At 35.5% G+C, this 26,481-nt stretch overlaps 3 protein-coding genes across 5 annotated transcripts; 2 read left to right on the top strand and 1 right to left on the bottom strand.

Annotated features, from left to right (window-relative positions):
* The first annotated feature begins 215 nt into the window (after positions 1-215).
* LOC114524868 (intraflagellar transport protein 74 homolog) lies at positions 216-8,034 on the top strand. 2 transcript variants are annotated; one of them, XM_028546195.1, is made up of 30 exons: positions 216-425; positions 1,056-1,129; positions 1,571-1,588; positions 1,838-1,848; positions 2,165-2,216; positions 2,415-2,489; positions 2,704-2,752; positions 2,843-2,941; positions 3,077-3,137; positions 3,402-3,461; positions 3,665-3,726; positions 4,014-4,092; positions 4,177-4,236; positions 4,318-4,380; positions 4,729-4,762; positions 4,862-4,971; positions 5,080-5,120; positions 5,290-5,369; positions 5,452-5,505; positions 5,757-5,797; positions 5,896-5,952; positions 6,127-6,180; positions 6,286-6,352; positions 6,464-6,504; positions 6,759-6,821; positions 7,078-7,137; positions 7,301-7,355; positions 7,428-7,498; positions 7,598-7,658; positions 7,825-8,034. In XM_028546195.1, coding segments are annotated over exons 1-30 (1,761 nt in total). In that variant the 5' UTR covers positions 216-423; the 3' UTR covers positions 7,932-8,034. The 2 variants fall into 2 exon arrangements, with proteins under 2 accessions (XP_028401996.1, XP_028401913.1); XM_028546112.1 differs by lacking the exons at positions 216-425; positions 1,056-1,129; positions 1,571-1,588; positions 1,838-1,848 and having other exon boundaries at positions 1,864-2,216.
* An 89-nt stretch (positions 8,035-8,123) lies between these two features.
* On the bottom strand, positions 8,124-10,424 carry LOC114525019 (UMP-CMP kinase-like). 2 transcript variants are annotated; one of them, XM_028546342.1, is made up of 7 exons: positions 10,343-10,424; positions 10,126-10,236; positions 9,360-9,503; positions 9,086-9,223; positions 8,897-8,973; positions 8,703-8,799; positions 8,124-8,626 (listed from the first exon to the last, which is right to left on the bottom strand). In XM_028546342.1, exons 2-7 carry the CDS (start codon positions 10,207-10,209, stop codon positions 8,582-8,584), a joined length of 585 nt encoding a protein of 194 aa, XP_028402143.1. In that variant the 5' UTR covers positions 10,210-10,236; positions 10,343-10,424; the 3' UTR covers positions 8,124-8,581. The 2 variants fall into 2 exon arrangements, with proteins under 2 accessions (XP_028402143.1, XP_028402073.1); XM_028546272.1 differs by having other exon boundaries at positions 10,126-10,396.
* A 34-nt stretch (positions 10,425-10,458) lies between these two features.
* On the top strand, positions 10,459-24,667 carry LOC114524779 (RAB6A-GEF complex partner protein 1-like). The gene is made up of 34 exons (XM_028545995.1): positions 10,459-10,798; positions 11,273-11,380; positions 11,557-11,639; positions 12,982-13,077; positions 13,216-13,358; positions 13,542-13,681; positions 14,066-14,157; positions 14,441-14,529; positions 14,709-14,856; positions 15,124-15,172; positions 15,423-15,495; positions 15,958-16,013; positions 16,500-16,676; positions 17,183-17,221; positions 17,422-17,532; positions 17,683-17,772; positions 18,057-18,225; positions 18,433-18,537; positions 18,822-18,925; positions 19,077-19,208; positions 19,364-19,460; positions 19,551-19,672; positions 19,773-19,819; positions 20,044-20,168; positions 20,293-20,435; positions 20,684-20,770; positions 20,859-20,906; positions 21,048-21,436; positions 21,648-21,800; positions 22,172-22,278; positions 22,558-22,671; positions 22,797-22,983; positions 23,094-23,291; positions 24,210-24,667. The coding sequence occupies exons 1-34, from the start codon at positions 10,658-10,660 to the stop codon at positions 24,430-24,432; spliced, it is 4,185 nt and encodes a 1,394-aa protein (XP_028401796.1). The 5' UTR covers positions 10,459-10,657; the 3' UTR covers positions 24,433-24,667.
* Positions 24,668-26,481: the final 1,814 nt, after the last annotated feature.

The raw sequence follows: 26,481 nt of genomic DNA, 5'->3' as shown, positions 1-26,481 counted from the left end.
TGGCATTTGTAAATATTTTTTACATGATATGGATATCAGAGAAAATTCTTTTTAGTGCTAGCGGCTAAGCCTGTGGCTGTATCAGTCTACATTAGCATTTAGCAGCAAAAGAACGAGTGTAAGCTGCCATGTTGTTTCCTTGGACCTTGGTTGCGCAATGGTTCTTTCCAGTAGTCGTTTCTAAGACTAGTATGATATAAAACCTCGAGCGAAAGCCAAAAACCAAAGGGTTTCTTTTCCTCTATCGTCGAAAAACCGAAACTTTCGATTCCCACTTGTCAAGTTCCTAATTTTGTATTATTTTCTTGGGTTTACTGTGTTCACATTTGTTACCCTGACAACTAGTTATAACATTATTCCGCCATCTTGTATTTTAATATATTAAACGTCAACTATATATTCCCAAGGCAAGGAATATTGAAAATGTAAGTATTTAAGAATTTGTGTGGTTTCATTGACTGCTTCAATAGCTAATAAATGTAGAATTGGTACCTAGTTTAAACTTCGTTTATACTCATATTACTAGCCCGCAAAATTTAAACAAATTGTGTGCAGACATAGCTTCCAACAATCAAATTTAATAAAAATGAAAAGAGTCTGGTGGTATTAAAATATAAACGGTAGTATTCAAATTTACCTTTCACTACGTTAAAACTTCAAATTACCTGTGAAATGAGTTGTATAAGATAGAACAACTGCTTGGATATGAGTGTTCATCTCTATTGTTCTCATTAAAGCATATTAATTAAGCAAAGAATTGTTGCTGGTGTACTTCTAATAGCTTTTTTACGACTATGTTAACTCTGATAAAAATCACAAAGTTCATTAAAAGGTTGATGGCTGGGTAAATCTATTAATAAATGTGAGCAAATTCATTGTCAATATTTTAATTGGGGTATAATTCTTTTGTTTTGATGTAACACATTTTCTTTCCTTGGTTATCTGTTTTGAACTACTTATCACTGTTTTCTGTGACATAGAATTGAAATTTGAACCAGGTATTCATTCTATGCAATGTTTTAATTACTAATAGTTATTCTATGTGCTATCAACAGGAGTAACTTTGGAAATAGACCTCCATCTGGATCACTGAGGCCTGGGACTAAGGGAAGAATGGCTCAGGGAAGCAGTATCCTTTTTATGCTATATATTTATAAGTTTATGTCATAGATTAACTCTCCATAATGATCAATAAAGACATTGAATTTAAAGTAGTATACAGATAGTTGTGTGGCTTAGTTTTTCTATGTCGAATCGGTCTGATATTTGGGTAACATATTCTATAAGTAATATTCTAAAGCCATTGCATGCTAGAAAAGTCCTGTATACTTGTTTCCTACTGTAGAAGGTTTGTAAATTTTGATACTTCTAGCCAAACTGTTAGTTTTTCTGAGTTAAAGGTTGTTTCTGTATATGGTACAGTACGGTATGTGTAAGTTTAAATCAGATATGAGCAAAAAAATGTCTGTTAACATTTTTTTTATCTGACTGCAGTGTATCAAAAATTATTTTCAATGTATATCATATTTAACAACTTTTTTATTTTCCTTCACTTGAGTTTTATTGTCAGATATGGCAAAACCACCAGGTGAAACCACCTCATTCTGTTTTTATCTACTTGTCTGTTATTTAGCATTCATGGATGGGTCTACAGTTTCATTTGGGCAAAACCTCATCTGTGAAGGGCATTTTTGTTAAAGCCCTGTATTTTTCCCTAACTTCTCCAAAACACAAAGCTGAAGAGATTTAAATGAACCCAAACACCATGTTGTTGTTCTTATATTTTGTTTTAATTTTTTTATGATAAAATCATTGTCTACAAATTAACAATTCAAAGGAACTGGAATGGTAGGTCTCTTTGATCACTTTTATCCTTGGTGGCAAGCAATATTTGCATAGAAATTAGATTACTGCATTATTTTTGGGGAAAGATTATACTTACAATACAAATACAGCTTTTTTATTTGTATTATATTTGGAACCCTGAAGGCCTGGGGCATATCTCTATAGCAAAAACCACGTGAAAATGGCGAATAAATAGCGCAGCATGTCCATATATACGCGCATTACGTCAGTTATTCGCTATTTTCACGTCGTTTTTTGGCGTTCACATCCTCATGCTGAATCTGCCTACTATTCTGACAGTCCTTTCATTTTTTTCCAGGTCCCAGGAAGTGCGAGACCCGGAACACGTGGTGGTGATGGGGGGATGGGAGGTTTGTACACTACTTTGTTATAGCTAATGTTGTTTCAAAATATGATTTGAAAATCACTGTAAGTTTGATTAACGAACGACAATCATATTCATGGTTTCATGGTGTACCCTCGAACTACATTGTATTTAAAATGGTCAGCCTAGAAAATATTTTTACGCCTACTTTTCCCGTTTCAAAGATAAATTTTTCTTTCCCTAGCTTTGAACTCTCAGATCAGGGTGACAGATCGTCCAATGACAAGACAAGGACTTGGTATTGCAACCGGTGCTAAAGGTATGACGTGATTTGATTCTGTCATATAATTAAGTTTGCTACCAACTTAATTCTTAAAACAGAATTCATTTATTGTAATATTGCATGGTGATATCTTCGCTAGAAACTAATACCTGTCGCAGTACCAGTATCTGGGTCGAGATACTACCGAAATTATCTGCGATACAAAAATACTCCTCGGTAAATATTTCGTTTGATTACTTTTGAAATACAGGTCCACAAAGACAGGTGCAAGATAAATCTTACTTCATGGGACTGCTGAGGTATTATAATCATATAGTTATAGAGTATTGTAAAATGTGTTGAACGTTTATATACACTTTTTAATGCTCTATTTATTGCTTTCTCCCAAGAGCAAAAGTATCTGAGTTGACCACAGAAATAGCAAGAATGCAGAAAGATATTGATAAATATTCCCAAGAACACGAAACGTACCTAACTTATGAAAAAAGGTAATGTGTTAACATATAGTTAATGCCATTGATGAAAGTATAGGTTAAGTAACGGATAGTATTAATAGTTTTGACGTTAAAACTTAAAATGGCCATGTTTGTGTAACACACCATTACTGTATATGTTTATAATAGAGCTGAAAGTTTGGCATCCGAGATAAAAGATTTTCAAGGTCAACTGGCTGATTATAATACGGTACGTAAACTGTAGTCTGCACACATTTTCTTAGAAATGCTAGCTTCATATATAACATCCATTATTAACATAAATACTTGAATTTGGGCATTTAAGTTTCTTCATTTCTACTATCATGATGTTCGTCGTTGAAACGTATAAACCTTTTTTGCGCCATTATGCTCGATATGCAAATCGGTTTTCTCCGGCGTCAATGAACTAAGTATGTGTTTCTTTTATCTAATTCGTCTTCCATCATTCATATATTTTCTTTTTATTTGGTAGCTTTTGGATAAACTTAATACTGATTCAGATATGGATGAAATTATTCAAGAACACGATGCGGTAAGTTAGCTATATCCAAGTGCGCGATATAGGGCTAGATATGCCATCTATATATAATCATGCTAGAGGTATTCAATATTAGTAATTATGTAAAAATTTAGGGATACAATGTAAAATATATTGTTAAGTATTGATAAACAACATGAATCAATGTTATTCCATTTGGGATTAAATACCAAGTGCTATATCGTTATCGTCCTCAGATAAAAGTCAGCAATGAGAGAGAAAGAAAGTCGATTGATGAGTTGTTTATGAAACGACAACAGTAAGTATCTGTGCCTACAGTATCCCTATGAATCAATACAATTATAAAGTATAAAGATGTATTTTGGCTGTATAAGAATCAATCTTTCATACAGCATTGATATGATTATATAAAACCTATCCACATTGATACACATCTAATTCATAGTTATACACTCGCAACTGATCTATGTACATATACTCCCGACTCTATGTATAGATATATTTTTGACTTCAACTTCCATCCCGTCCTAAAAAATGATCTGAAACTTTTATCATGCTTCATGCAATTTTAAATCTTGTTCACAGAAAAGAAGAACAAATAAAAGATCTTCAACTTGAAATAGACCAGGAGAACAGAATGGCAGAAAATCTTGTTCAAGGAATGGTAAGTACTTTCTTTTCTATAAGATTAATACCATACATCTAAAATAATTTAGCACTTTTTGCCTTATGCTTCTTTGCATTTCAGTCAGAATCAATGAAGCAAAATTATCTAAACTTGAAGAAAAAGAATGCTAACCTTCAAAAGGTAAGCAATCTTATGTGTATTTGTTATAATATGCGTTCAGGTCATCATTTCTATGGAAACTAAATTGTTTTTTCTACCCAGGCGCTTGACGAAAAACAGCAACTTCTTGACAAAGTGACGACAAAATTGCAAACACTGGAAGAGGTTTGACTATAGGAATATCGTTTTAGATTTAAACCAAGTTTCTTGTACAGTGACCGTGTCAGAATCAGTTATAGCTTGCCTGTAAAATAAATTAAACAAAATATTGGTAAATAAGTTCACGGCAAACAGCTATAATATAATCAAACATATAATCCATTGCATTTATCGCGCTACTCTTCATGCAAGTAATCACCACACAAAATCAGCGATGATTGCGATAAAATATTAGTTGTTTCTAGCTGATTTATATAACAAAACTCTCTGTTTTCATATAAAACAAGCCGTTTTCAATAGTCAGGGACTTCATATAAAAATTGTGGTAACGTACAGTATTATTTTATCCTTTAGGAAGTAGCGTCTTCTCCTGTCAAACAAGAAGCAGGTACATCACTTTCTATCTTCTAAACCAAGTCTGTGAAGAACAGAAATAATCGTCGCAATTGCATATTGTATCAACTTATATTGCGTCTGTCTTCTTCAGTAACTTTGTATGAAAAAATTCACGAATTGGAAGAGAAAAAGCAAAGCCTAGTTGATGAAGCAAACAGCAAAGGAACACCAACAGAAGAAAGAGAAAAACTCTTAAAACAGGTGCACCGTAGAAATACAGTAGTTTGGACACTTGACTGTGCCTATATAAACAACTTGAGTGGATTTTTTGGCGCAATAATTACTTATTTTCCATTGTAATTTATGTAGGTTAAAGATGATAACGAGGAAATTCGATCAATTGAGAAAAGGTAGGGGGGGGAGGGGATTCGATCAATTGAGAAAAGGTAGGGGGGGGAGGGGATTAGCTCACAGACTCTGTATTCAGTTAAAGGTTAAATAAAATAGATAGCTACTGGGGTTTTCATTCTATTTTTGGTCGGGGCATTGTAGCTAATAGTGTTTTTGCAATTGCTTTAGGATTCAGGAAATCAAAGAGAAGATTAGAGTAACTTCGGAAGAATTACAACATGTTGATATGGATTTGGAGGAGAATCAAGGTACAGATACTGCACGTCTGCATGCGTATGGATATTTCGTATTATTTATATGTAACCTTCGCGCATTTTCTCTTGCGTAAAGGTGAACGAAATCAGAAATATCTCGAGTTGAAGAAAAGGGAAGAGACTATGCAAGGTAATGTTACTATTGTTAGTACATGCACAGTAAACGTTGATGTCGACGACCCAAAAAGAAATTTAAAAAGCTGATGTATCTTTTGAACAAGAAGCTGTGTAATAATCGCACAGCTTCTTGTTCGAAGGATACAGTAGCTTTTAAGGTAGATTCACTGAACGTTTAGCTAGTTCAGTAACATTCACTGACGTATAGCCACATAGTTCAGGAGTTAAGAACTCGTGAGTCATTTATTTTGTAAACTTTTGTAGAGTTCCTTGATTCTTTTGAGGAAAACAAGAAACGAGAATTGGTATATTGACTCACAATAAATTGAATTGTTTCATTTGATGTGAAATCAGCATACTTCAGTTTGTAGCATATTTCATGCCCTGGTAAAATTATGTTTAGGAACGCAAAGCTCAGTTGGAGGGAAACATTGTATCAGTAATGGAGCATATGAGTAGGGTAACTATACTTAGTCAATTATAGCGAGGTATAAAGTTTGCGTCGTGACTTCGTAATCATATCCAATTCTTACGGCTTTTTAACTGTGGAAATAAATTAGATTTTTATTTAACATGCTCGAAACACACAGTTATACTTGAACAAGCTCAATAATTTTTAAAATTTTCTGCGCAGAGAATGATTCGTTCGAAACATTTACCAAGTGTTGGTGAACTTAAGCAAATGCAGGTATGATTCTTCTTTTCCTTTTTGTCTTTTTTCCTAAAGGTTAGTTATACTAAATAATGCATTATCCTTTATTTCATATCTTGCCGATGGTTCTTCATTTTTTAGGCTGATTTAAGCTTCAAAGAAAATGAAATGCACAGATCTCAAAATACCTCAGATTCGTTACAGTCAGGTACTGCGATCCCATGCATGTATAGTATTATCAGTGCTGTTATCGTAAAGATTTAACTCGAAATTAAGTGTTTTAAGCTCAGATAGGGGTCTGAATTTTTTTAATCTTTAGAGCATGATCGATTGCAGATGGATTTAGATAAAGTCCAACAGGTAAGACCAGCAAAAAGGGAAATAGTCCGTCCTTGTATATTTCTTGTAACCTTTGAACATTACAGTATATGAAAGGGTTAATTTAGTATGGCTGTTACTGCAGTTATTCTTGCCCATTATTTAGGAAACCTTTAATGTACCAGTTACATGCATGCGTCTGGCTATATATAATACGTACTCACTAGGCTAACGTAGGCGGTAGGCTTTAACTTAGTACTGATGACTTGGTGTTGATATAAAATGTCGTTTTACAGCTTGAAACCAAGATAAGTTCAGAACTGGAGGTTTTAAAGACAAAAGTTGCATCGATGGAGCAGGTTAGTTAAAAGGAGAAACAAACGTTGGTGCATATTTTACCAGTGCATGGTGAGCTTATAGTTATTACAGACTACAGCGGTCCAGGTAACTGTTAAATAGGCGATATATAAGAGCGTGCATGTGATGGGACAAAAAGTTGAGAAAACTACGGCTATACTGGCTAAGCATGAACGACTTCTCTGAGTCAAAGTTTCTGGTTTTGTGTTCACTTGAAGATTGATCTGAAAAAAGGTGACCATCGAATTCGTTTTGTAGGAATTAGTGAAGTATTACGATTTGGACACATTGAAAGAAAATGCTGAAGACAGAAGAGTGGTAAGTGACAGTTTTGCTTTTACAACACGAAGTCTTGTACATATGTTTGTCAAGTTTGTGCAACTTCAATACAGGGTGTGTGTTCACATGAACACTGGGTATTTGTGGCATGCATATACAACCCAAGGCGTTTGTGCTATTAAATTCCACGATATATTTGCAGCATTTAAACGACGAACAAGAAATACTCGAATCTAGAAGAGAGACGTCGAAAGGACGTAAGTTACATTTGGTTTAGAAGTACTTGAGTGCAGTACCATATTAACAAATTTATTTATATATTTATCAAGGTGTTCGAGATATGAGTCAAACATACGAAGCCTTGAAGAATAAACTTAATGAAAACGAAACTTACTCTCAGGTGTGTAAACTACAATAACCAGCCTGCTGTGGAATCAGCAGAATTCACTGCAAATTGCAGTCATTTTCACAGTTTAAATTATACAAATTATGGTTTTAGCTTGCAAATCTGGAACGAAAATGGCAGCATCATGAACAGAATAATTTTGTGATGCAGGAATGTATCCTTTAATTTTCCTTGCTTCTTGTTACTTACTACCTCCGTTGTTGGGGTGATCTATTGTGTTGTCCTATTATTACATAAATCATTGCTCAAATCGTTTCTCATATTTTGAAGTTGTTTTTCCGTTATTGTGAATGTTGTTATAACCTTGACACATGATGTAGTTATCGCAACCAAGAGCGTAGAAAGTGACTACGGACCGTTGAAGGAAAAAGTGACCAGTCAGCTTGATGAAATCAACAAGATGATCATTGGAAATCTTGGAAAATAGATAAGCTAAACTTTCTTATTGTCCAAGTTTTAATATTTATTTACCAGTTGTACATATTATACATATGATGTACAGTCAATAAATTTACCTTGTTAATTCCAAAGCTGAGGTAGCAAGTCGTGTAAATTATTATCATGCAGTCAATGTGCTAATACCTCGAAAAGACAAAAAAGTTAATAAGTAATAAGATACGTAGAAAAATGCCGAAGCCTGGAACTCAAAGGAAAGCATAATCATGGCTTTAATCAAGCTTTATCAAGCTTTAATCAAGCTTTTAATCAAGCTAATCAAGATAATTGTGAGTTTTGAATAGAGATTAATCAAAAGAAACAAATTTGATATAAGAAGAAGGCAATATATAGACCAATTTCCCATTGAAAAAGAATGCTAATCTTTGGCTTCATTCCAGGTATGACTACATTGACCTCTTTTATATAGTTTAAAATGCACATAATAATATTTGTACTAGGCATCATATACTGGGTGGTATAATTGATACAAACAGGTAAAACTACTGTAGGGGGGATTAATAGGGGTGCTGACTAGGAAATCATTTTGCAGATTTATTTTAGTTTTCTAGTTAATTAATTAACGGCTAGTATACAGACAAAAATATAAATTAAAAAACTGACATCTAATTGTTCATTATATCATTCAAGTATTGCATTTATTGCTTCCTTTACATCTTCAAAGATCTGCAGAAATAGTAGAAAAGTGATATGAAATTTCTTCAAAACACTATTGTATATGTATAAGACAAAGGGGAATTACCTCATCTGGAGTTCTTGCAGCAGGAATTGTCTTGACAAGATTAAGTTTCTCATAATACTTTATAATTGGCATTGTTTGTTCCTTATATGTTTTAAATCTAGCAACAAATAGCCATAGAAAAATTCAATAAATGCAATATGGACATAAAAAACACACTGTTTGAATTAGAGCTACTGTGAACCTCTTGAACCTACCTTTTTCTTAAACTGTCAATATTGTCATCAGTTCTACCACTTGTTTTACCACGTTCAACTATCCTTCTTATACATTCCTGGAAAAGAATGACCAATACACTAATTGTTTAGACATAGCTCATCAATCACGACAGGAAATTTACATGAAAGTTTGCTAAAGGTTAGTACTGTACATATATGGTTATTCACCTCTTCTGGACAATCAAAAAATAAAACACACTTCACATCAACAATGCCATCCATTCTTTCACTCCAGCCTTGAAGATTATCTTCATTTCTTGGGAAACCATCAACAAGAAACCTTTTCACAGGACTATTCTTCATTGCCTATAAAAATAAAGATATAAAAATATAAAATTAAAAACTGAAACCCAAATTTTGTCATACAACAGAATCATTTAGATGATTCATCTAAATTTGTCTCAAAATTTCTGTTTTGCAAACACAATACATGTTATTTAACCTTTTGTAGTAGTGAAATTGTAATTGCCACTGGAACAATTTTTCCCTCCTTAATGTAATCTTGAATTAGATTCCCATCTTTTGAACCACTGTCTCGTTCTTGTCTTAGCAGTTCGCCGGCTGACAAATGAACAAAACCAAAGGTCTATATAAAAAAGAGGAGGCAACTGATTATGGCATTATAACAAATTGTGATGCCAAAATAACAAAAAAGCAAGGTATTTTCACCTTTAAATAATAACCTTTTATCAGCTAGTTTTTGCTACTGGAGAAGTATTATATCTGTACAAGTTTGAGTGTGTAGGGTTATATGAATAAGTGTGTATAAGTGCTATGAAATATAAAAATTTGATTGGGTTTCATACATAAGCAAAATTGCTAAATAATTTTTGTGTTCAACCTGACTGATGTGTCGAATTCTAGGCATAACGGGTAACTTTCAATGACAATATGACAATTCTATTAACTTTTTTCAAACTTCAAAATAAGTTGTTGTTTTATCAGTGAAATCATGATCATGAATCTTTTACCAGTTCACATTGGAGGCTTTTTGTAGGTAATTAGTTGGAAACATTCGTTTGGGCGTTATAAATAAACCAGAGAACATCTAGTCCCAATAAACATTTTAATAATATAATTAAATTATACAAAGAGGAAATACGACACAACGAGACAACTCATAAACAAATGGGTGTGCCTCTTCCCTCTGAGCAAAATTACCACGAAAGGTAAGGCATCTGTATACATGTAAACAACATGTAAACTACCTCGACAATTTTCTCACATTGCGTTCCTTTCCCAGCGCCAGGTCCTCCTAGAACGAACGCTACTACCGGCATTTGTGACGACATGACAGCCTTCCACAGAGTTCTATACACCTTGGAAATGGTTAAACGCTTTGTTTAGATTAACAAGCAAATAAAAAAAGTCACAACCACTGATTATTATTGCAATCGGTATAAAAAGTTTCAAAGTTCTTCTAACCAGTGAACCAAGTCAATTTTTCAGGTGCCAACTTGGCAAGTCATCAGCGGTAGTAAATGGAGGCTCATTTGTGCGGAAGTATTCTCTAACATGAAGTATCTCCGTGGAAGATACCAGGTTGGTGTTATATTTTCTTCAACTTCTTGTGCTTCTTCTCTGACACAATGAATGAAACGATGTATTTTATCTATTTATAACATTCATATTTTGTTTTATTTTTCTGATTTGAAGTCTGGCTTTGGTACTATAACATTTGGATGACATTTTCATGGTGAAATCACTGATAAATGTGTCAAATTTAAATGCATTTGCAGCATGTATTTTGCTGTTGGCTGGCCCAAATATTATGGCGCTAATAACATTAAGAATAATCAGCCTTGTGGATTCAAGTTTAATCGAGATCGCTCTATTCTAGCCGTTTTAACCGAAGATACATTGACACTGTGGTATTGTCGTGTGAGTATTTTTATAAAGATGCTAATATTATGTCTTCAAGGTCAGGAAGAGCCTAAAGGCAAATATTGAGCACCTGAGATTCGAAGTATGCAATGGTATTTAATATATTAAATATAATAAAGTCGTGAGAACATATGTTCCAGAAGGATTGCACTCATTGTAGCCAATGTTTGCTAAAGCTTAAAACTAAGCAACATTCAACCCTTTTAACTGCATACTACTTTTTACTGCATACTACTTTTTACTGCATACTACTATATGGTCTATACCTATCAAAGAATACAGCAATTGCATTCAAACTTCATTTTCAATACAAGTAATCTATGCTATGCCCCCATATGTATAATTTTTCTACCTGATGATATTCATGACTTGAATGAGCTTATTTAGATTATCCAGCTATTTTTGGACATGTTTCTTATTTTTCTATTGTGCTGCTGTGACTGAAACAAATTTTGAAATATTCTGTCTTAGCCATTTGTTGTGATTGTGTCGTATCGTCGATCAAGAACTTCTGTGGACGAGTTTGGTGGAAATGAAGATTTTGCATGGAAATTTGATTCATCAGCCATTGTAATAAAGGTAGAAAATGAAAATGTGTTTGTAAATCTACGTATGAGTCAATCTGGTACATTTATGTGTTAATGGTATAATTTAATAATAATAATGATAATAATAATCTTAATTCAGGAAAGTCATAGACTATACACTAAGCCTATTAGTATATATGCATAATTTTTACCTTTAATTTTATACAGACATCAAATGGAGGATTGATTTTTTATGAGTTAAAGCTTTCCAAAGGAGACTCAGGACAACTATACGTTCTCAAAAACCAGAGGTACAAAAGCACTTGTTTAGGTTTTCTCTTTTGCTATTGTCTTTACCACCAAGCCTCACTTTTGTTTTTAAAATAATATATTAATTTAGATATAATTAAGGTGGTAAAGACAATAGCATAAGTGGCAATCTGAAAGGAAATCTAAATTTCAACTTACGTATTAGGGTAGAGCCCTGTGTAATTTATGGAAACATTATTCCTGTTATGATAAGTAATTTTAGAATTACTAAATTATAGAATTTTCTAAATCTAAGAATAATTGAGTGAGTCTGGGAATAGTCTAGCAGACTCTAGCTTTCTGAATTGAAGTTTACATCTTTCTTGCTAATTATAGTACTGTAGACTGTAGCATTTTGGGACTATTTTTTCCTGTGGATATGTGGCAAAAACTGGCTGAATCCTGGATAATGTCGGAGTTAAATCATGCAAAAACCTTTAACCACCAGAGATTCCTTCAAAATAAAGATAACTGAAGATTCTGGACAAATTGTCAACATTCTGATGTTCAATATTTGTTGTTCATTTAATGGACATTTGAATGGTGGCAGGTTGTCTGTTGTGACTTGTGAGTGGAACCTTGGTTCATGATGAAGTCAATTTTCCTGTAAAATTTTTGTCAATAAAGTAGGACCAAGGAGACAATGGTGATTGCATTCTATGAAACAAAAAAATTGAAGACATGAGTTTAAAGAAGGAATGACAACATCTGTCAAGAAGTGAAGAATCAAATGTGAAGTGATTAGACGATTAGTAATATACTAATGATGGCTGAATGGAATTTGAAAGTGATGTTGTAAAGTGATTGCTTGTGGAGAAATACAGTAGCTTGTTTTTGAAATGTTTTCATGTTTTCCTCATGAAAACATTTGCTTCCTACAGCATGAATATGTAGTTCAAGATAAACTCATTTTCGCCAATGTTGCTTCATTCAGTTTCCATATTACATCGTTAGAGTCACCAGTTAGTTTCACTAACACTCGGCAGCTTGGTGTTCGAGGTCTGTAGCCTCATTTCAGAAGGTCAATCCTCCAAGTGGCATCTCTTCACCAATCTCATAGTTAAATAGAAAAATGAACAGTATACATACTCGTACTGACAAGATGAGTCGCGAAGCATCACCAGAGAGAAAGCATCGAGTTGAACATGCAAAAAGGGTTCATTACCTATTCCACCTACATAAGATCAGGTCTATAGAGCTCTTGGTTGAATGTAGCACCAATGAATTTCCATTTGCACCACATTTGACTAAGGGCACTGAAGGCCTTCGGATAAAATGCAATAACATTGTGACAAAATTTTTGCTTTGAATTGTGTGTTTGATTATTGTTACATCGTATTTCAGAAATATTGGCAATCCTAACTACAAGATATCGTACGATGTACCAGCAATATTACTGTCTGAAACAACTCCAATTTCAATCGTTGGCGGAGTTTCGAGGTGAGAAAATTTTTTTACTTTGTATTTTCTTTTCCGCTGCGTGTTGATGGCGCGTTGCTTAGTGAATTTTAGTGATTGTGATAAAAAAAACTGTTTTAATAATTTTTATAATAATTTTCAATGTATTTTTCACCAAAGCCTGTCAATCAAACGGAACGAAATATTTGTAGCAAGTAGATTGGGAATTCTACATCGTGTTTATTGGAATGGAACAGTTGATAAAGAGCTTTCTCTTCCAGTATCGTCTATTCCATTTTCACTTGACTTGGAAACGCCGATTGGTAAGTGGAAAATGGATAATAATCATGGAAACGATCTCCATGAAGTATGCATAATTTCTTGTTTTTTTTTCGTTGCACTCATTTTGTTGAATGTATCATCTATTTTTATTATCGTCTTTTTTTTCATGAATCTTCTTTTTACCACATTAATCAAGTCTTGTTTCTTTTTCAACATTTTTTCAGAGTCGGCTCAGTATCTTAAATCGTCAGAAAGTGATATACGTGATATGCAGTACAGTGCTTTACTTGGAGGCTTTGCTATTGTGTTGAGAAATGGTCGTGGGGGTTTTCTATCTGCGTCTACGTCCAAGTTTGAACCACAAGTAAGCTATTTTAAATTAAGCTATCATGCCCTCCATGTTTCTATTATTTTGGTATAACAACTGGCTAAAGACTTTTCGTGTCACTCTAAGCCTAAGGCTCTTCGTCAGGAGAGGTAGAATCGAAGAACTATACTAAAGCCAGTTTCGTTTCGCTTCGCACCACGGGATTAACGAAGGACCTTATATGTAGGTCGAAACTCGTAATGTCAAATTTAAGCGTCCTCCCCCCCCCCCCTATAAAACGTCGGGATTTACGTCTGAAGTTTAGGAGTTTTTTATTTAAAGCATGCACATTTAGCGTTGAAATATCTAAATGGAACCATTGTGAATATTCGGTTTTTACAGTGAATAAAAAATGCAAGACATTCTTTAATTTAATTGCAGGATGTTCTTGCCATCTGGGCCCGAGATTTGACGCAGGCTACCTGCGTTAAACTTAACCACAAATTTCGAATCATTGCCTATGGCTGTACTCAGTAAGTACATGCAGTATGTATATCCTGTCGAAAAACTAAAATGACGACAATTCATGCAGCAAGCTAAGCCCACATCAATCCCTGCATCTTCTTCAACATACCCGTTATTGATGGAAATGAAACAGTTCATGATCAGTGCATGGGCCACAAGTAGTCTTGATTCCTGGTATACCACAATCATAATCCAATCTTTCGAGATGTTGGTTCAAGCAATTGATATGTTTCTGTTTTATGCCGAATGTGTAGCTACACGTATATATATATATGTATTTAAATCTTTTAGTGGTGGTTGTATGCTGTACTCGTTTGATGAGGTCACTGGTGCCTTACAGTTCTCGCACAAAATTGAGCTACAAACTAAACATTTTCTGAGTATCCTTTTTTTCCTGATATTTTTAATACGTATATATATACAGCATAGCGTGTTGCAGTAGCCCAATGAAAAAGACTCTCCGTTCAAGAATGACAGATAGAATTTAGTATAATTCCAGTCCTGGGGGATCTTTCCCCACAATGTCGAATGGAAAATATTTTTCTTAATTTAACAACAGCTTCAATCAATCAAGTAGATGCAGTGGAAAATCTTTGTTTTAGTCCCGATGGTCATGTCTTGGCTGTATCGTGGGTTGGTGGAGGTTTTGCTGTGTGGAGTGTTTTTGGTTCTTTTTTGTTTTGTTCACTAGACTCATCGTCTCACGGGTAATTTTAAACGTTTATTTCTTCGATTTGATTTTCACACATGCAACAACCATAATATTCCGGAAGTCTTATCTTATTGCGATTATTTATTACACTTGAATATTCATTGTAAACTATATAAGCTATAAAGAATGCATTTTAATGCAAGCAGTGTGAGCGTGAAAGAAATCCGTCGTAATGCCGATGACCTTTCAAAGGAAAGATGTTTTCGCCTCTCGCTTCTTATCAAGTTTCTGTGTCTTCTAAGCATTTCTTCTAATTTGGTAGGTTACAAGGAGATGTATTTTGCGGTAAACCATGGCACGTTAGTGCAATGGTAAGTAAGTTATAGTTAGTTATGGGTTTGAAAATGGTCTGAAATTAGAGAATTGCTTTCTCATACAACTGAAATTATGCATAAAAAAAACCTCTCCACGTTTCGACCTCAGTGTCTTTGTCAGGAGAGTTGGTATTACCCGCTATTAAACCAGTCCGTTTGTTGCTGTTAACTGAAATGTTTTTCAGTTTTATGACGTGTATCTATGGTTATTATAGCTTAGTATACGAAGTGATTTCCCTCACTTTAGGAATGGAGCGTTGAAGGTTACAATTTATTGTTGGCGATAGAGAAACCGCTGGAAGATAAATGGAGTGGAACTGGTTTGTATTGATTGGCTCAATTACTATATAAGACCCGTTAATTCACACCATCCTACTTTGTCGGATCCAATTCACCACTGCCGTACGGAATGTAGTTTGTTATTTTAATAAAGCCGCACTAAAGCGGGGCATAGGTTCATACGATTCACGATTGCATGGTTTAAGTGGATTTGCTGTCCAATACGCACTGTTAGTCGATAGAATATAAAACATCCATCAGACGTGAATTGGATGCGACAAAGTTGGATCGTGTGAACAGACCTTTATACCTATACGTTTTAACAACGGTCCACGACCGTGAAATTTGTTTAAGATCTAGATAGCCTATGTAAATTTGCTTTAAATTTGTGCCAATTAAAAAGACGGTATAATACGCAAATGCACATGCATGGAGAGCTTCTTATCTGTATGCATTACTTTGTTTAGTGCACTGAGTACCGTTAATTTTTGTTCATTTTCTAGGTGAGATTGTTCATATCCCGTTTGTCAAGAGTGTCTTGACCGCTAACCCATGTGTGGTAAGTCAAAGTATAAACGCTTTAAATTCTTTGTATATCTTATATAGATTGGGAGAATGTACCGTGTAAATAAACCTGATAGATTGGGAGAATGTACCGTGTAAATAAACCTGATATTGTTGTCGGAAAAATAACGAAATAATAACACGTGTACACAATAGATCATGTATGTGATTATAACCGTGTGATAGTCGGTCTTTATGGGACGATATTTTCCCTGTAATATTCTTTCGGCAAGATCAAGTTTGATCCCCGTATTGATAATGAAATTTGCCGTTTGCTTTAGCCAGGTGCACGCGACACGAAACTGTTTTGATGCCACATGCACGCAAGGATTTAGTCGACCGACTAAAATCGTATATGACAAAAATCGCGTCGTGTGCGGCTGGCTTTACTCTATAGGCTTATGACGTAAATGTCTGTAAATTGCGTGCAAATGTCGAATCTGTTTTAAAATGACTTATTCCGGTGTTCTGCTATTCACAGGCAAACCATCACCATTTAGTTCTCCAGGGCGAAACATGTCTGTATTTAAGTACAGCTGATGTAATATCAGACACACGGACACATCTACACGATGCATTCGGTATTGAAGGCTCTGGTTTTGATTGTCATGATGGTAGTAACTCACCTTCTAGTACTAAACATTGGCAGATTGTTCAGGTATAGTGATGGTCAACACTTTGAATCTGAAGGTTTTCAATTGAAAACCGCCTGGAATTTGGTGTACTGTACCCACACAGAATAAACATTATACCAGAAGCATCACTCCTTGCATTTTGCTAATGTTTTCGTTTCCGGAATTTTTCAGAATCGCACGCGTCATTCTACGCAATTCTACGCCATCCCGGTGTGTGCAGGAATTACGCACACCAGGATTGCGTGAGCAGGATACAAACTGGATATTAAGCGCCATAATGCTTGCGTGTGCTCGCGTATTTGGCTTGTGTCAGGTGGCGTCACACTCTCAAAAAATTTCGAACGGCAAATGCAAAGAGTGAGGCTTCTGGTGAAATGTCTATTCTGTGGTACTTATCTCGACTGTCCAACCTGGGGCAAGTTTGCCAAAGAAGATTTTAAATGCAATGCATGCTAATTTTTAGATTAGTATGATTGATACATATTTATAGCTTGTAAAGTTCAGCTCTTTGTTTATTTTTTTGATTTAGTATCCTCAAATCTACATTGAAAAGAACTGGCCAATCAGGGTGAGTGGAACAATTAATGCAACAAGTATATAGTTTTCCTATTTGTATAATAATTTATTCCACGGTATTTAGCTGATATTTTCCTTTTCGTTTCATTTATTATAAGATGTGCTTCTTACTGGTAGTAATTTTCGAAGCCGTTATATATTTTTTAACAAATTCTTTTGCTAAATAATGTCGTTTAATGTCAATTTCTGCAGAGCGTTGCTGTTGACGAATCAGGGATGTATTTTGCAATCGCGGGTCGGATGGGGGTTGCGCATTATTCTTTACTTAGCAGAAGATGGAAGTTATTTGGGAATGAATCACAGGTAAAAAATTAGTTTGAAAAAACCATTATGTTTGGAGGAAGCATTATAGCAATGTTTACTAACAATTGCACGTACAATCAGAAAAGAAACTGCGTTATAATTCCTGAGCGTTCTCAGGGACAAAAATTACTTTACAACATTTCCATCCAGGAGCAAAGTATTTATTGTCGCGGTGGACTTCTTTGGTGGAACGAATTCTTAGTGATAGCTTGTTACAACATGCATTCCGGTAGTGACCAGGTGAGGATATAGCACTCCACAAGACATTTTGGCACTCGAGAAAACTTCGGAATTGACAATTTCATACTTGCGTTTGACGACTTGAACCCCATTGCACATCCTCTGCCTGCCAGAGTCAGATCCTGGTACACGTGTTTGCGCCTGTGTATACGAGACAGGTCACTGACCTCCAATATGAAAGGAATACTGTATATGTGGGACTGTTATTTCATGCATTACATTTTACCGGTAATTTGTACCATGAGACAACCAACCATCTACCAACATATATATTGTATTTTTAGATACGCTTTTATCCACGTCTATCCAATTTGGACAATGCTTTTGCCAGTGAAATAAACCTAACATGCTCGCCTTTTCTGATCAACATCTTAGACAATATCTTGTTGGTTTACTGTTCTGATTGTAAACTAACGTTTTATTGCTTGGATAAATTAGCTGAGGGTGAATCAGGTGTGGTTGTTGTTTTATTCTTATTAGCGATATCCAGCCAATCAAATACTATAAATCTGTATCACATTAACCAATCACTGGCGCAATAGATATTGCAGTGAATCAAATCATATATGTGTTATTAAGTTTAGAGATGAAATTGACAAAATTGAACTGTGTAAAATTTGATTACTTTGTATTTATCTTCATGTGTATTTTATTTTTTAGATCACATTCAGATATCACGCATGCAAGATGTTTCATTAGTTCCTCACGTACCTCATCCACTATCTGTGATTGAAATTACTTTAAGCATGGCATGCTTCGAACAAGGTACAGTGTGATCTTGTGAAAGTCACTCAACTCTAAACACGCGTTACAAGATTGATTTTAGTGCAGTATTCTTAGTTTCTGCATGCTAGTTTTTGCATGGACATGCATTCACCTGCAAAGAAAACGTACCTGTGAATAGTATGCACAGAAGAAAGTTTAAAGCATTCTTAACACAGGAGGACAAAATAGAAACCTCTATTAGAAATGCATGGTATCTACGTATGGTCATACGACATTAAATAATTAATGCACCGTAAATATTATACTTATTCGTTCTCTCGAAGGTTGTGTCAGCTCCAGTATAAGCAGAGTTGAGTCATTGTTAGTGAATATTGGTGGGAAATTGATGATGCTCCAAAGACTTCATGAAAAAGAGAAGCGAAAAAAGGTAGCAACATAATATTGGTCTATGAGTCTTGCGTGTGTTATAAATGCATCTGCGTGTAATGATCTGAATGACCTACAACATCAACCTCTCGATCGGTCGCCTGTTGTGTATGTACATGAATGTGGTATATATGTTTTTATTCTTCATGCAGATGCAATTTTCAGCACCAGTCGTTCTTGCTTCGTGTGTTGAAGGAATATGGTCATCATTGAAAACGTCTTCAACTGACAAACAACATTTAGTCGAAGCGTTATGGTTAAACTGTGGTGTTTCTGGAATGAAAGTAAGTTTGTAATTCTGTCTATATCCCAGACCAATCCTTAGCCTAATGCATGCATGGTTGCATCTCAAAGCCGAGATTACTGTCTTTGTCATATGAATGAGTATAGTCGTGGATTGCATGCATGGTAAATAAATTTAATACCCTTTTCCATTTAGGTTTGGCTTCCATTGTTTCCTGGGGACGATGAAAAACCTCCGAACTTTCTATCGAAGAGAATTATGCTTCCAATACAAATGTCACTTTGCCCACTTGGTATGTTGAGTTAACTCTTTCATGCATGCACTCTATAATTTCTGTTATCACCTTGCCTTGGCTATACTAGCACTAGCAACATTATTTTAGTTGTTTTATCGAAAGAAGCACTTGTTGTTGGGGCTGCGTCGGAACCTGTGCATTTGAATCTTTCATCTAATCTTCCAATTTCTCCGGAAGAACCATTTCCTTTGTATGCACTGGAAAGACCGGTAAACTACATAATACTGTGTTGCGTTCTAATATATTTTTCATTGAGAAAATGGGGTGAATTTGGTGTTACCGCATATGTTTTCTTTTTTGCTTGTTTAGGCTCAAGTCTACCTTCACCATCTTTTACGCCAGCTACTTCGAAGAAAGTAAGTTGTAATTTCTTTCTATCAAGAAAATATATCAATAAAAAAAATAAATATACAACACGGAACATTGCTTAAGTGTTTATGTTATTAGGGAAATTTAACGAAATTACAGAGGAAATGAAAAACATTTTAGCAAATGTAATGGATTAAATATTGGCAAATGTATCTGTTTAAACTTTAAAGTGTGGTCTCTGACAAACCTGCTGTGCGATTCTTTTGTATAGTCTTGGTATTCATGCACTACGGATTGCTCGGAGTTGCAGTGAACTTCTATATTTTCCTCATGTGCTTGAATTGATGCTTCATGAAATACTCGAAGAAGAAGCCACAGCATCAGAGCCCTTGCCAGGTGATTTACGAAGGCAGTTAAATCAATGAACAAGCTGTAGAAACACTGTTAACTGTATAACTTCCTTTTAAACGTACACGTTCAAAAGTTGACCATGATAAACTTTAAATTGTACTTCCTTAAGATGCGATGCTTCCAAGAATCGTGGCATTTATTCAGGAATTCCCAGAATACTTACAAACCGTGGTACATTGTGCCCGGAAAACCGAAGTAGCGTTATGGAGTTATCTTTTCGCTGCCGTCGGAAATCCACGAAATCTGTTTGAGGTTAGACTGCAAGGACAAACAAACATGTCAGGAATGTTTATTAAACAAATGTCGAACTGGACGTTTAAAAAGATATTGCCTTCTTTTTAATAATTCGCCGGCCCTAAAAGGCTGATAGATAGCCTTTATTTTTCTCACCAAGTTGCCTAGTTTTACCTATAGAAGATCTTAATAGTGCGCTTAGGTTGGTTTCGCGCAGGTGATGCGATGGGAAATTTATAGTTTTCTTTCTTGCCTGTTTCTAATAGAAATGTCTTGAAGATGGATACCTTGAAACAGCTGCTTCATACCTAATCATTCTACAGAATCTGGAAACGCCTGAAGTCAGCAAACAGGTTTCGTAAGATATGTGTGCTAAGAGATATGTTGTCTTAAAAAGATTTGCATACTGAAAAAAATACTTGTGTATACTCTTTATTCCAGCTTGCGACAATTCTGCTTGAGGCTACTTTATCCAGTGATAAGTACGAGGTAAAACCCTTTCGGTTTTAGGCAAAGAATTTTGCTGAAAAAATCCAAAGCTTAAATTTAAGTATTTTAATTTCACCAAACTTGATACAATAACCTCTTTCCTCTAAAATGAGACTAATCCTCATTGTGTCAACTTATTAGATTGCAAGAGACCTTGTTCGTTTTCTTGGCTCCATAAAAGTGAGTGATTTTGACTCCCCACCGCAGAGCCCGTGTATCAAGACACTTGTAATGTCGTCTGCTCTGCCTTCTCTTGTGGACGACGAAGAAGATGACCTCACCCCTCTTCCCCAAGGGATTCAATCACATTCACAGTCTGGGAGTAGCAGGATGAGTCCAAGGCCACCATTAACCCGCATCAGCTCCTCAGATAAACTTCAAAACATTAGACCGTATGAAAAATCAGCAAGTCGAGGTCGTCATACATCTGAGGATAGATCCTTAACGGGAAAAGGTTCTGTATCAGGAAGGAAATGGGACTCTCAAGAACATATAGAAGGTCCTGGTGGATCCCAGCATATTGTGTTCAGGTTAGGGTATGACCCTTGTGTTATCCCATATCGTCGTTTCTCTGAAATGTCTTCTATAATAAGCATAACGACCATATTTTTTGCACTACAGAAACCGCTATATGGAATATATTTATTCCATGCATGGCCGCGGTTGTACAAGAGATGGCTAAATTTTGGTACCTAGTTGAACAGATTCAATGAAAATTTTTATCGTTTGATGCTTCTTCAGATACGCAAGAGAAGATGCCCCTGAGGGATTTTTCTTGGATACCATTCTGAACCGCCATTCCAGAAAGTTGTTATCAAGTAACAGACTAAAAGATCTTGGTCGCTTTTCAGCTTATCTTGATTTTAATCTCAGAGAGTGGCTTCGGAAGGAAAGGTATTTGCCCTAATCTCTCGTGGTTTTATGTTTTTATTTATTTTTGTTTGAAAGTGTGTATTTGATAACTTTGAGACGATATGAATATAAGATACGCCGTTATATTCTCAAGAGAGTTTCGTAGTATGCCTTTCACCACCGATAACGTCCGTTATCCGTGTGAAATCCTCAGATATTACATTTGCATGTACTTAAGAATTGCGTTAAAACTTGACGTAAAATGATTTAAAAAGTTCACCATCGTCGCCTTCTGAAAGACAATCTTCAATGCTAATGGCCTTGTAATCCATGTATCCCTCAACCCCTCCTATATGATGTAATCGTCCTTAATGTATTATATTTCAGTGATCTGTCTTAATAATTTATTGTAGAGATCGAGCCGCAATAGTTAACGATTTTATCGAAGCATTTCTCAGTATTCATCGTCAGTTCGATTGGCCATTCCCTTCACGAACAACGGTGAATGCTATTACCACAGGTGCGTTATAACTCAGCCTACTTGTTGTGTGCAACTGCTTTCATTGTTGCTAAGGCGAGCTGTGCTAGCTAAGGCCAGCCGATATTGTTATTTAAGCCCCGTTTACACTACACTCAATTTATTGGGCACGGTCAAAATTGGCACCCTTATTAGTGTTCAGGCTACCAAAACAATGACCGGGCAAGGATGAAATTGGTACGGTTACCTAAATTGTGGTGTGTATGCTTCATTGGTAGTTTTTCTGTATATTAATATTTTGACTTATGGCTTTTTACTAAGAATCCTTGTCGCTACGAACCAGTTTTCTCTCCTCCTCTGGTAACCGGTTGATTTGGGAAAATCATGATAACACAGTCCCGAACAATTCTCCAAACATCGAAGATATACAAACAGGTATTGGTTGATCTCATGCATTATGCAAATTAATCAGTGGTTTCAGTGGGAATCATGTGATTATGCCGAGTACTTGACTGGTCATTGTCTTTTAGATAATTCGATGCTACTCTTTATATTTCCAGCTCTTTCCGAGGTTGAGTTAAAGGGAGTACAAGTCGAGCAGTCTGAAGCGAGCTCAGTTTCATTCTCACTAGACGATGACCCAGAAGGCTTGGAGGACAGTACATGGAGTTATGATACAAACATAAAGGATTTAGATGATTTTGCTGGTCAAGTTCCAGGACCCAGGCAAGCAGATAGAGAAATAAGGTCAGTGATGTTTTCTTTTTATGATAGAATTTATGATTACCGACTTTAAAGGTTTTTCACGTGTATAAATCCTGGTATATACTACTAGCTATGTAAGTTTGTTTACTTAGGTTTCTGCTGCAAGCGATGTCAGACTCGTATTGTTTCGACTGGTCTCTGTTGTTGTCACTTGCCTTACGAGACGCACCTTTGGTTAATCAAGTCATAGAGGATATCTTGCTTTTGGGTATGGATGAACTTGCTTTAGAGAACTTCATTCGACTTCGTGATGGTATTAAAACCTTGGAAAATTGGGCCAATCACGAATGGTAAGAGTTTCAATATGAGATAACCTCCGCCCCCATGCAACATATATGTACAGCTCTTCCGTGACGAGTTAATGTAACCTAATGATGAGGGTGTTGAAGATTTTTTGTCGTCGATTATAATTATATTTATATAGTTATACGTTATTATACTGCATTAGAAATCTGGTGATTGAAAGTAAAAGTGCCCAGCGTGATATTTATTTTCTGTAAAACTTCCTTTTCACTGTGAAAACATCGTGAAAAGATAAGCATTTTGGCGCTCTCGTCCGTGTCATGAGTGATTTGAGATGGCTGTAGCGTCTTCATATTAATATAAGAAATAGTTTGACTGATTAGATCGAAAGTGCTATTAAAAACTCAGATCTTTGATATATCACCATGTAGCAGACTAAGTGTACAAAATCAAATAATCATATGCAAGCAAAGGCATTTTACGGTTTTCTTAAGTCATGAAATATAACTTTTCATGTAGGTCACTTTACCCTCACTAGTTTTTAAAAGATAAAACTATGCCGTAATTCGTAAAGGTTGTCCTACGATAAACGTGAAGCGTAGAATTCGAATCGCTATTCTACCCTTCGCCGGTGCAACTTTCAGTCTATGAAAAATTGCCATCCATTGTCCGCAGTGGCGTAGCCAGCCTGACGATTTCCCGCTATGCTAATATTTTGGTGTTCATTGACTATGAAAACAATGAATTTCTAAAGAAATGAATAATGATAATAATGTAAAATTTGCATAGCATGACTAATTCGTCAGGCTGGCTACGCCACTGATTGTCCGGGATAATCACTTCTAGGATTGTGTAATTTACTTATTTCAATACCCAAAACAGTGACGCTTCGTTGACTAAATAATCGGATAAGCGGGACCTGACGTTTCGAGGGTATACTGTACATATACAATGAATTATTGCAGTCTGGGTTACAGTGCCTTCTTTGGTCAGTTCAAAACTCAATGGCAAGCATTATCTGAAGCCATCAGTACAGTTGCAACGCGTTTAGCAGAAAATCAAATGACAAGTCGAAATGTTGAACAACAGGAAAATATTGACGAAGGAACGATTTTCAATGAAATGAACGAAGTGACTGATGAAGATAAAGTAGAATCTAGTGATCCTTATGACTGCGTTGTCTCGTAGTATATATATACATGTGAATATACTACATTTGCGACGAATTCTCTACGTTACAGTACATTGACACCAATGTATGCGCAGTCAGAGGCCAGGTATTATAATGAAAAAATGTTTATGGAACATCTCACGCATTTAGGCAAACAAACGACTGACGACTAGTACTGGTTTAGGTTACATCAACCAACATATTTTTGAGAAGGTGAAATATATGCAGGAAGAGCTAGCAATTCAAATTAGTACAGAGTATTTATGTTTATGTATTTATTAATGCTTTCGTCGAGAGTATTATCGCGAGAATTTGAATTTCTCTGATTGAGTTGTTCAAACGGTGAGATTCTCGGGGAATCAAACGAATCGACCGCGTTTCTAAAATAGCCCTTGACCTAGCTTGAATTTGATTTCTGCATGGATAAATGACTTTGACTGGGTTTAGAACGGGTTGGAAAGTAATCTGGCCAACGTCTCACTAAAGTGCGTTTACACCACGAAAATCTAGCTCAAAGCTTGGCCTAGACCTAGCCTAGGCTCGTTGTGTAAACACACACGGGTAATGTTCCATGCAGTATACCAAAATAACCAGAGGGAATACAGCCATTCAAATAATCAAATTACCACAAGTGCGGTTCCCTTCAACATAACGACCTGATTCAATGTTTAATTGCTGCGTGGCGGTAATCATTCAACCTCGTTAAGCCTTGTTGTGTGGTCATTCATGCATGAAGCTGCTTTTTTGTCGTTTTTTTGCCTCGTTGATCATAGGCATAGCCATAGATATATCCACTGGTTTTGTATATAGCCAATATAAAACATCTAAGAATGCGCTATATCAGAATATGCTTTGAAACATAACACGAGCTAAGACTGTAAATGTACCATGTACGATGACCGAAAAAAGGTCAAAAACCTTAACTTTGCAGTCTTTGCTCTGTTTCAAAGCATACATTGCATTCTCAGGATGTCTTGCTTATCTGGAGTTTGTTTTTTAACTTATTTTTTAAAATTGCCTGCTGATAATATTGACTTTTTCGTTGACTTTTTTACAGCGACAATGATTAATACACATAAAAAATAGGCTTATCAAAGTCACACACACATTTCGAGCAAATCTATATGATCCAAATAACTCATCTTGCAATTGAGAGTTTTATAAAAGGCAATGAGGCCTCCGGTTCGTGGCGCAAACCGCGGCGAAGACTCGTCTGAAATGTAAACCCGTTTGTGCGACATGTCAACACTTCACCTAAATGAACTCGTTAACTTTCGACGCCTTGCTAATTCTCTGCCTTCCTCCAATTTCTACACGGAAGCACAACGTCACTATCGTCAAATGGATCGATTTTAGTCTTCAGATAAGTTTGCCGTATTTACTGGAGCGTTGTCTGTGTGGTCGCCTCGCTTGCTATATATAGTTTATATGGTGACCACTGTATGCATGCATGGTGCTATGAAATATGGAAGATAAATAAACCTCCCGCTTCCAGCGCATCGAAATCCAACTGGGTGAAAATTTTCTCTGCATGTTTAATGTCTCTACTGACGATCCTCTATCTCATAGCAATTAGCTTGCACTTGGAAAGCATAGACTATCGCCATGCCATGCAGTTTCTGCACGATTGAGCAGTTGCAGTGTTTTAAGAAGTTTTTGAACGTTTTTTGCTGAAAAACTGTTTTGAATAGCAGATTCTCAGACAGATATCGATATATTAATTAATAACAGATCGCGCATCCAAAATATCTTTCGAAACTTGTTTTCTACTTTGCTGATAGAATGTTCGCTTCCCGCTCACCTTAATTATGTATGGTAAATGTTTCTCTTCCTTATAAACGATGCCTTTATTATAAAGCTACTATATAACAATGGAACTATAAAAGTAGGAAATCGCAAATATCTGTTTATCTATTTATCATGTTCGCAGGTTGCTGTGAAAATATGGAGAATTTCGTAAATCGAAATTGAATAGCATGCAGAATTTGAAACAATTAAAAATGGTAAAACAATAATAAACATATTTAACCTTTTGTTTTGAATATTTTCTACTTATATAGACTGCA

The sequence above is a fragment of the Dendronephthya gigantea genome, unplaced genomic scaffold (assembly GCF_004324835.1).
Source record: "Dendronephthya gigantea isolate DGI-Jeju-01 unplaced genomic scaffold, DenGig_1.0 000000F, whole genome shotgun sequence".
NCBI classification, from domain to species: domain Eukaryota; kingdom Metazoa; phylum Cnidaria; class Anthozoa; order Malacalcyonacea; family Nephtheidae; genus Dendronephthya; species Dendronephthya gigantea.
Note: the sequence above shows the minus strand (reverse complement) of the source record. Positions and strands in the feature narration are given on the sequence as shown.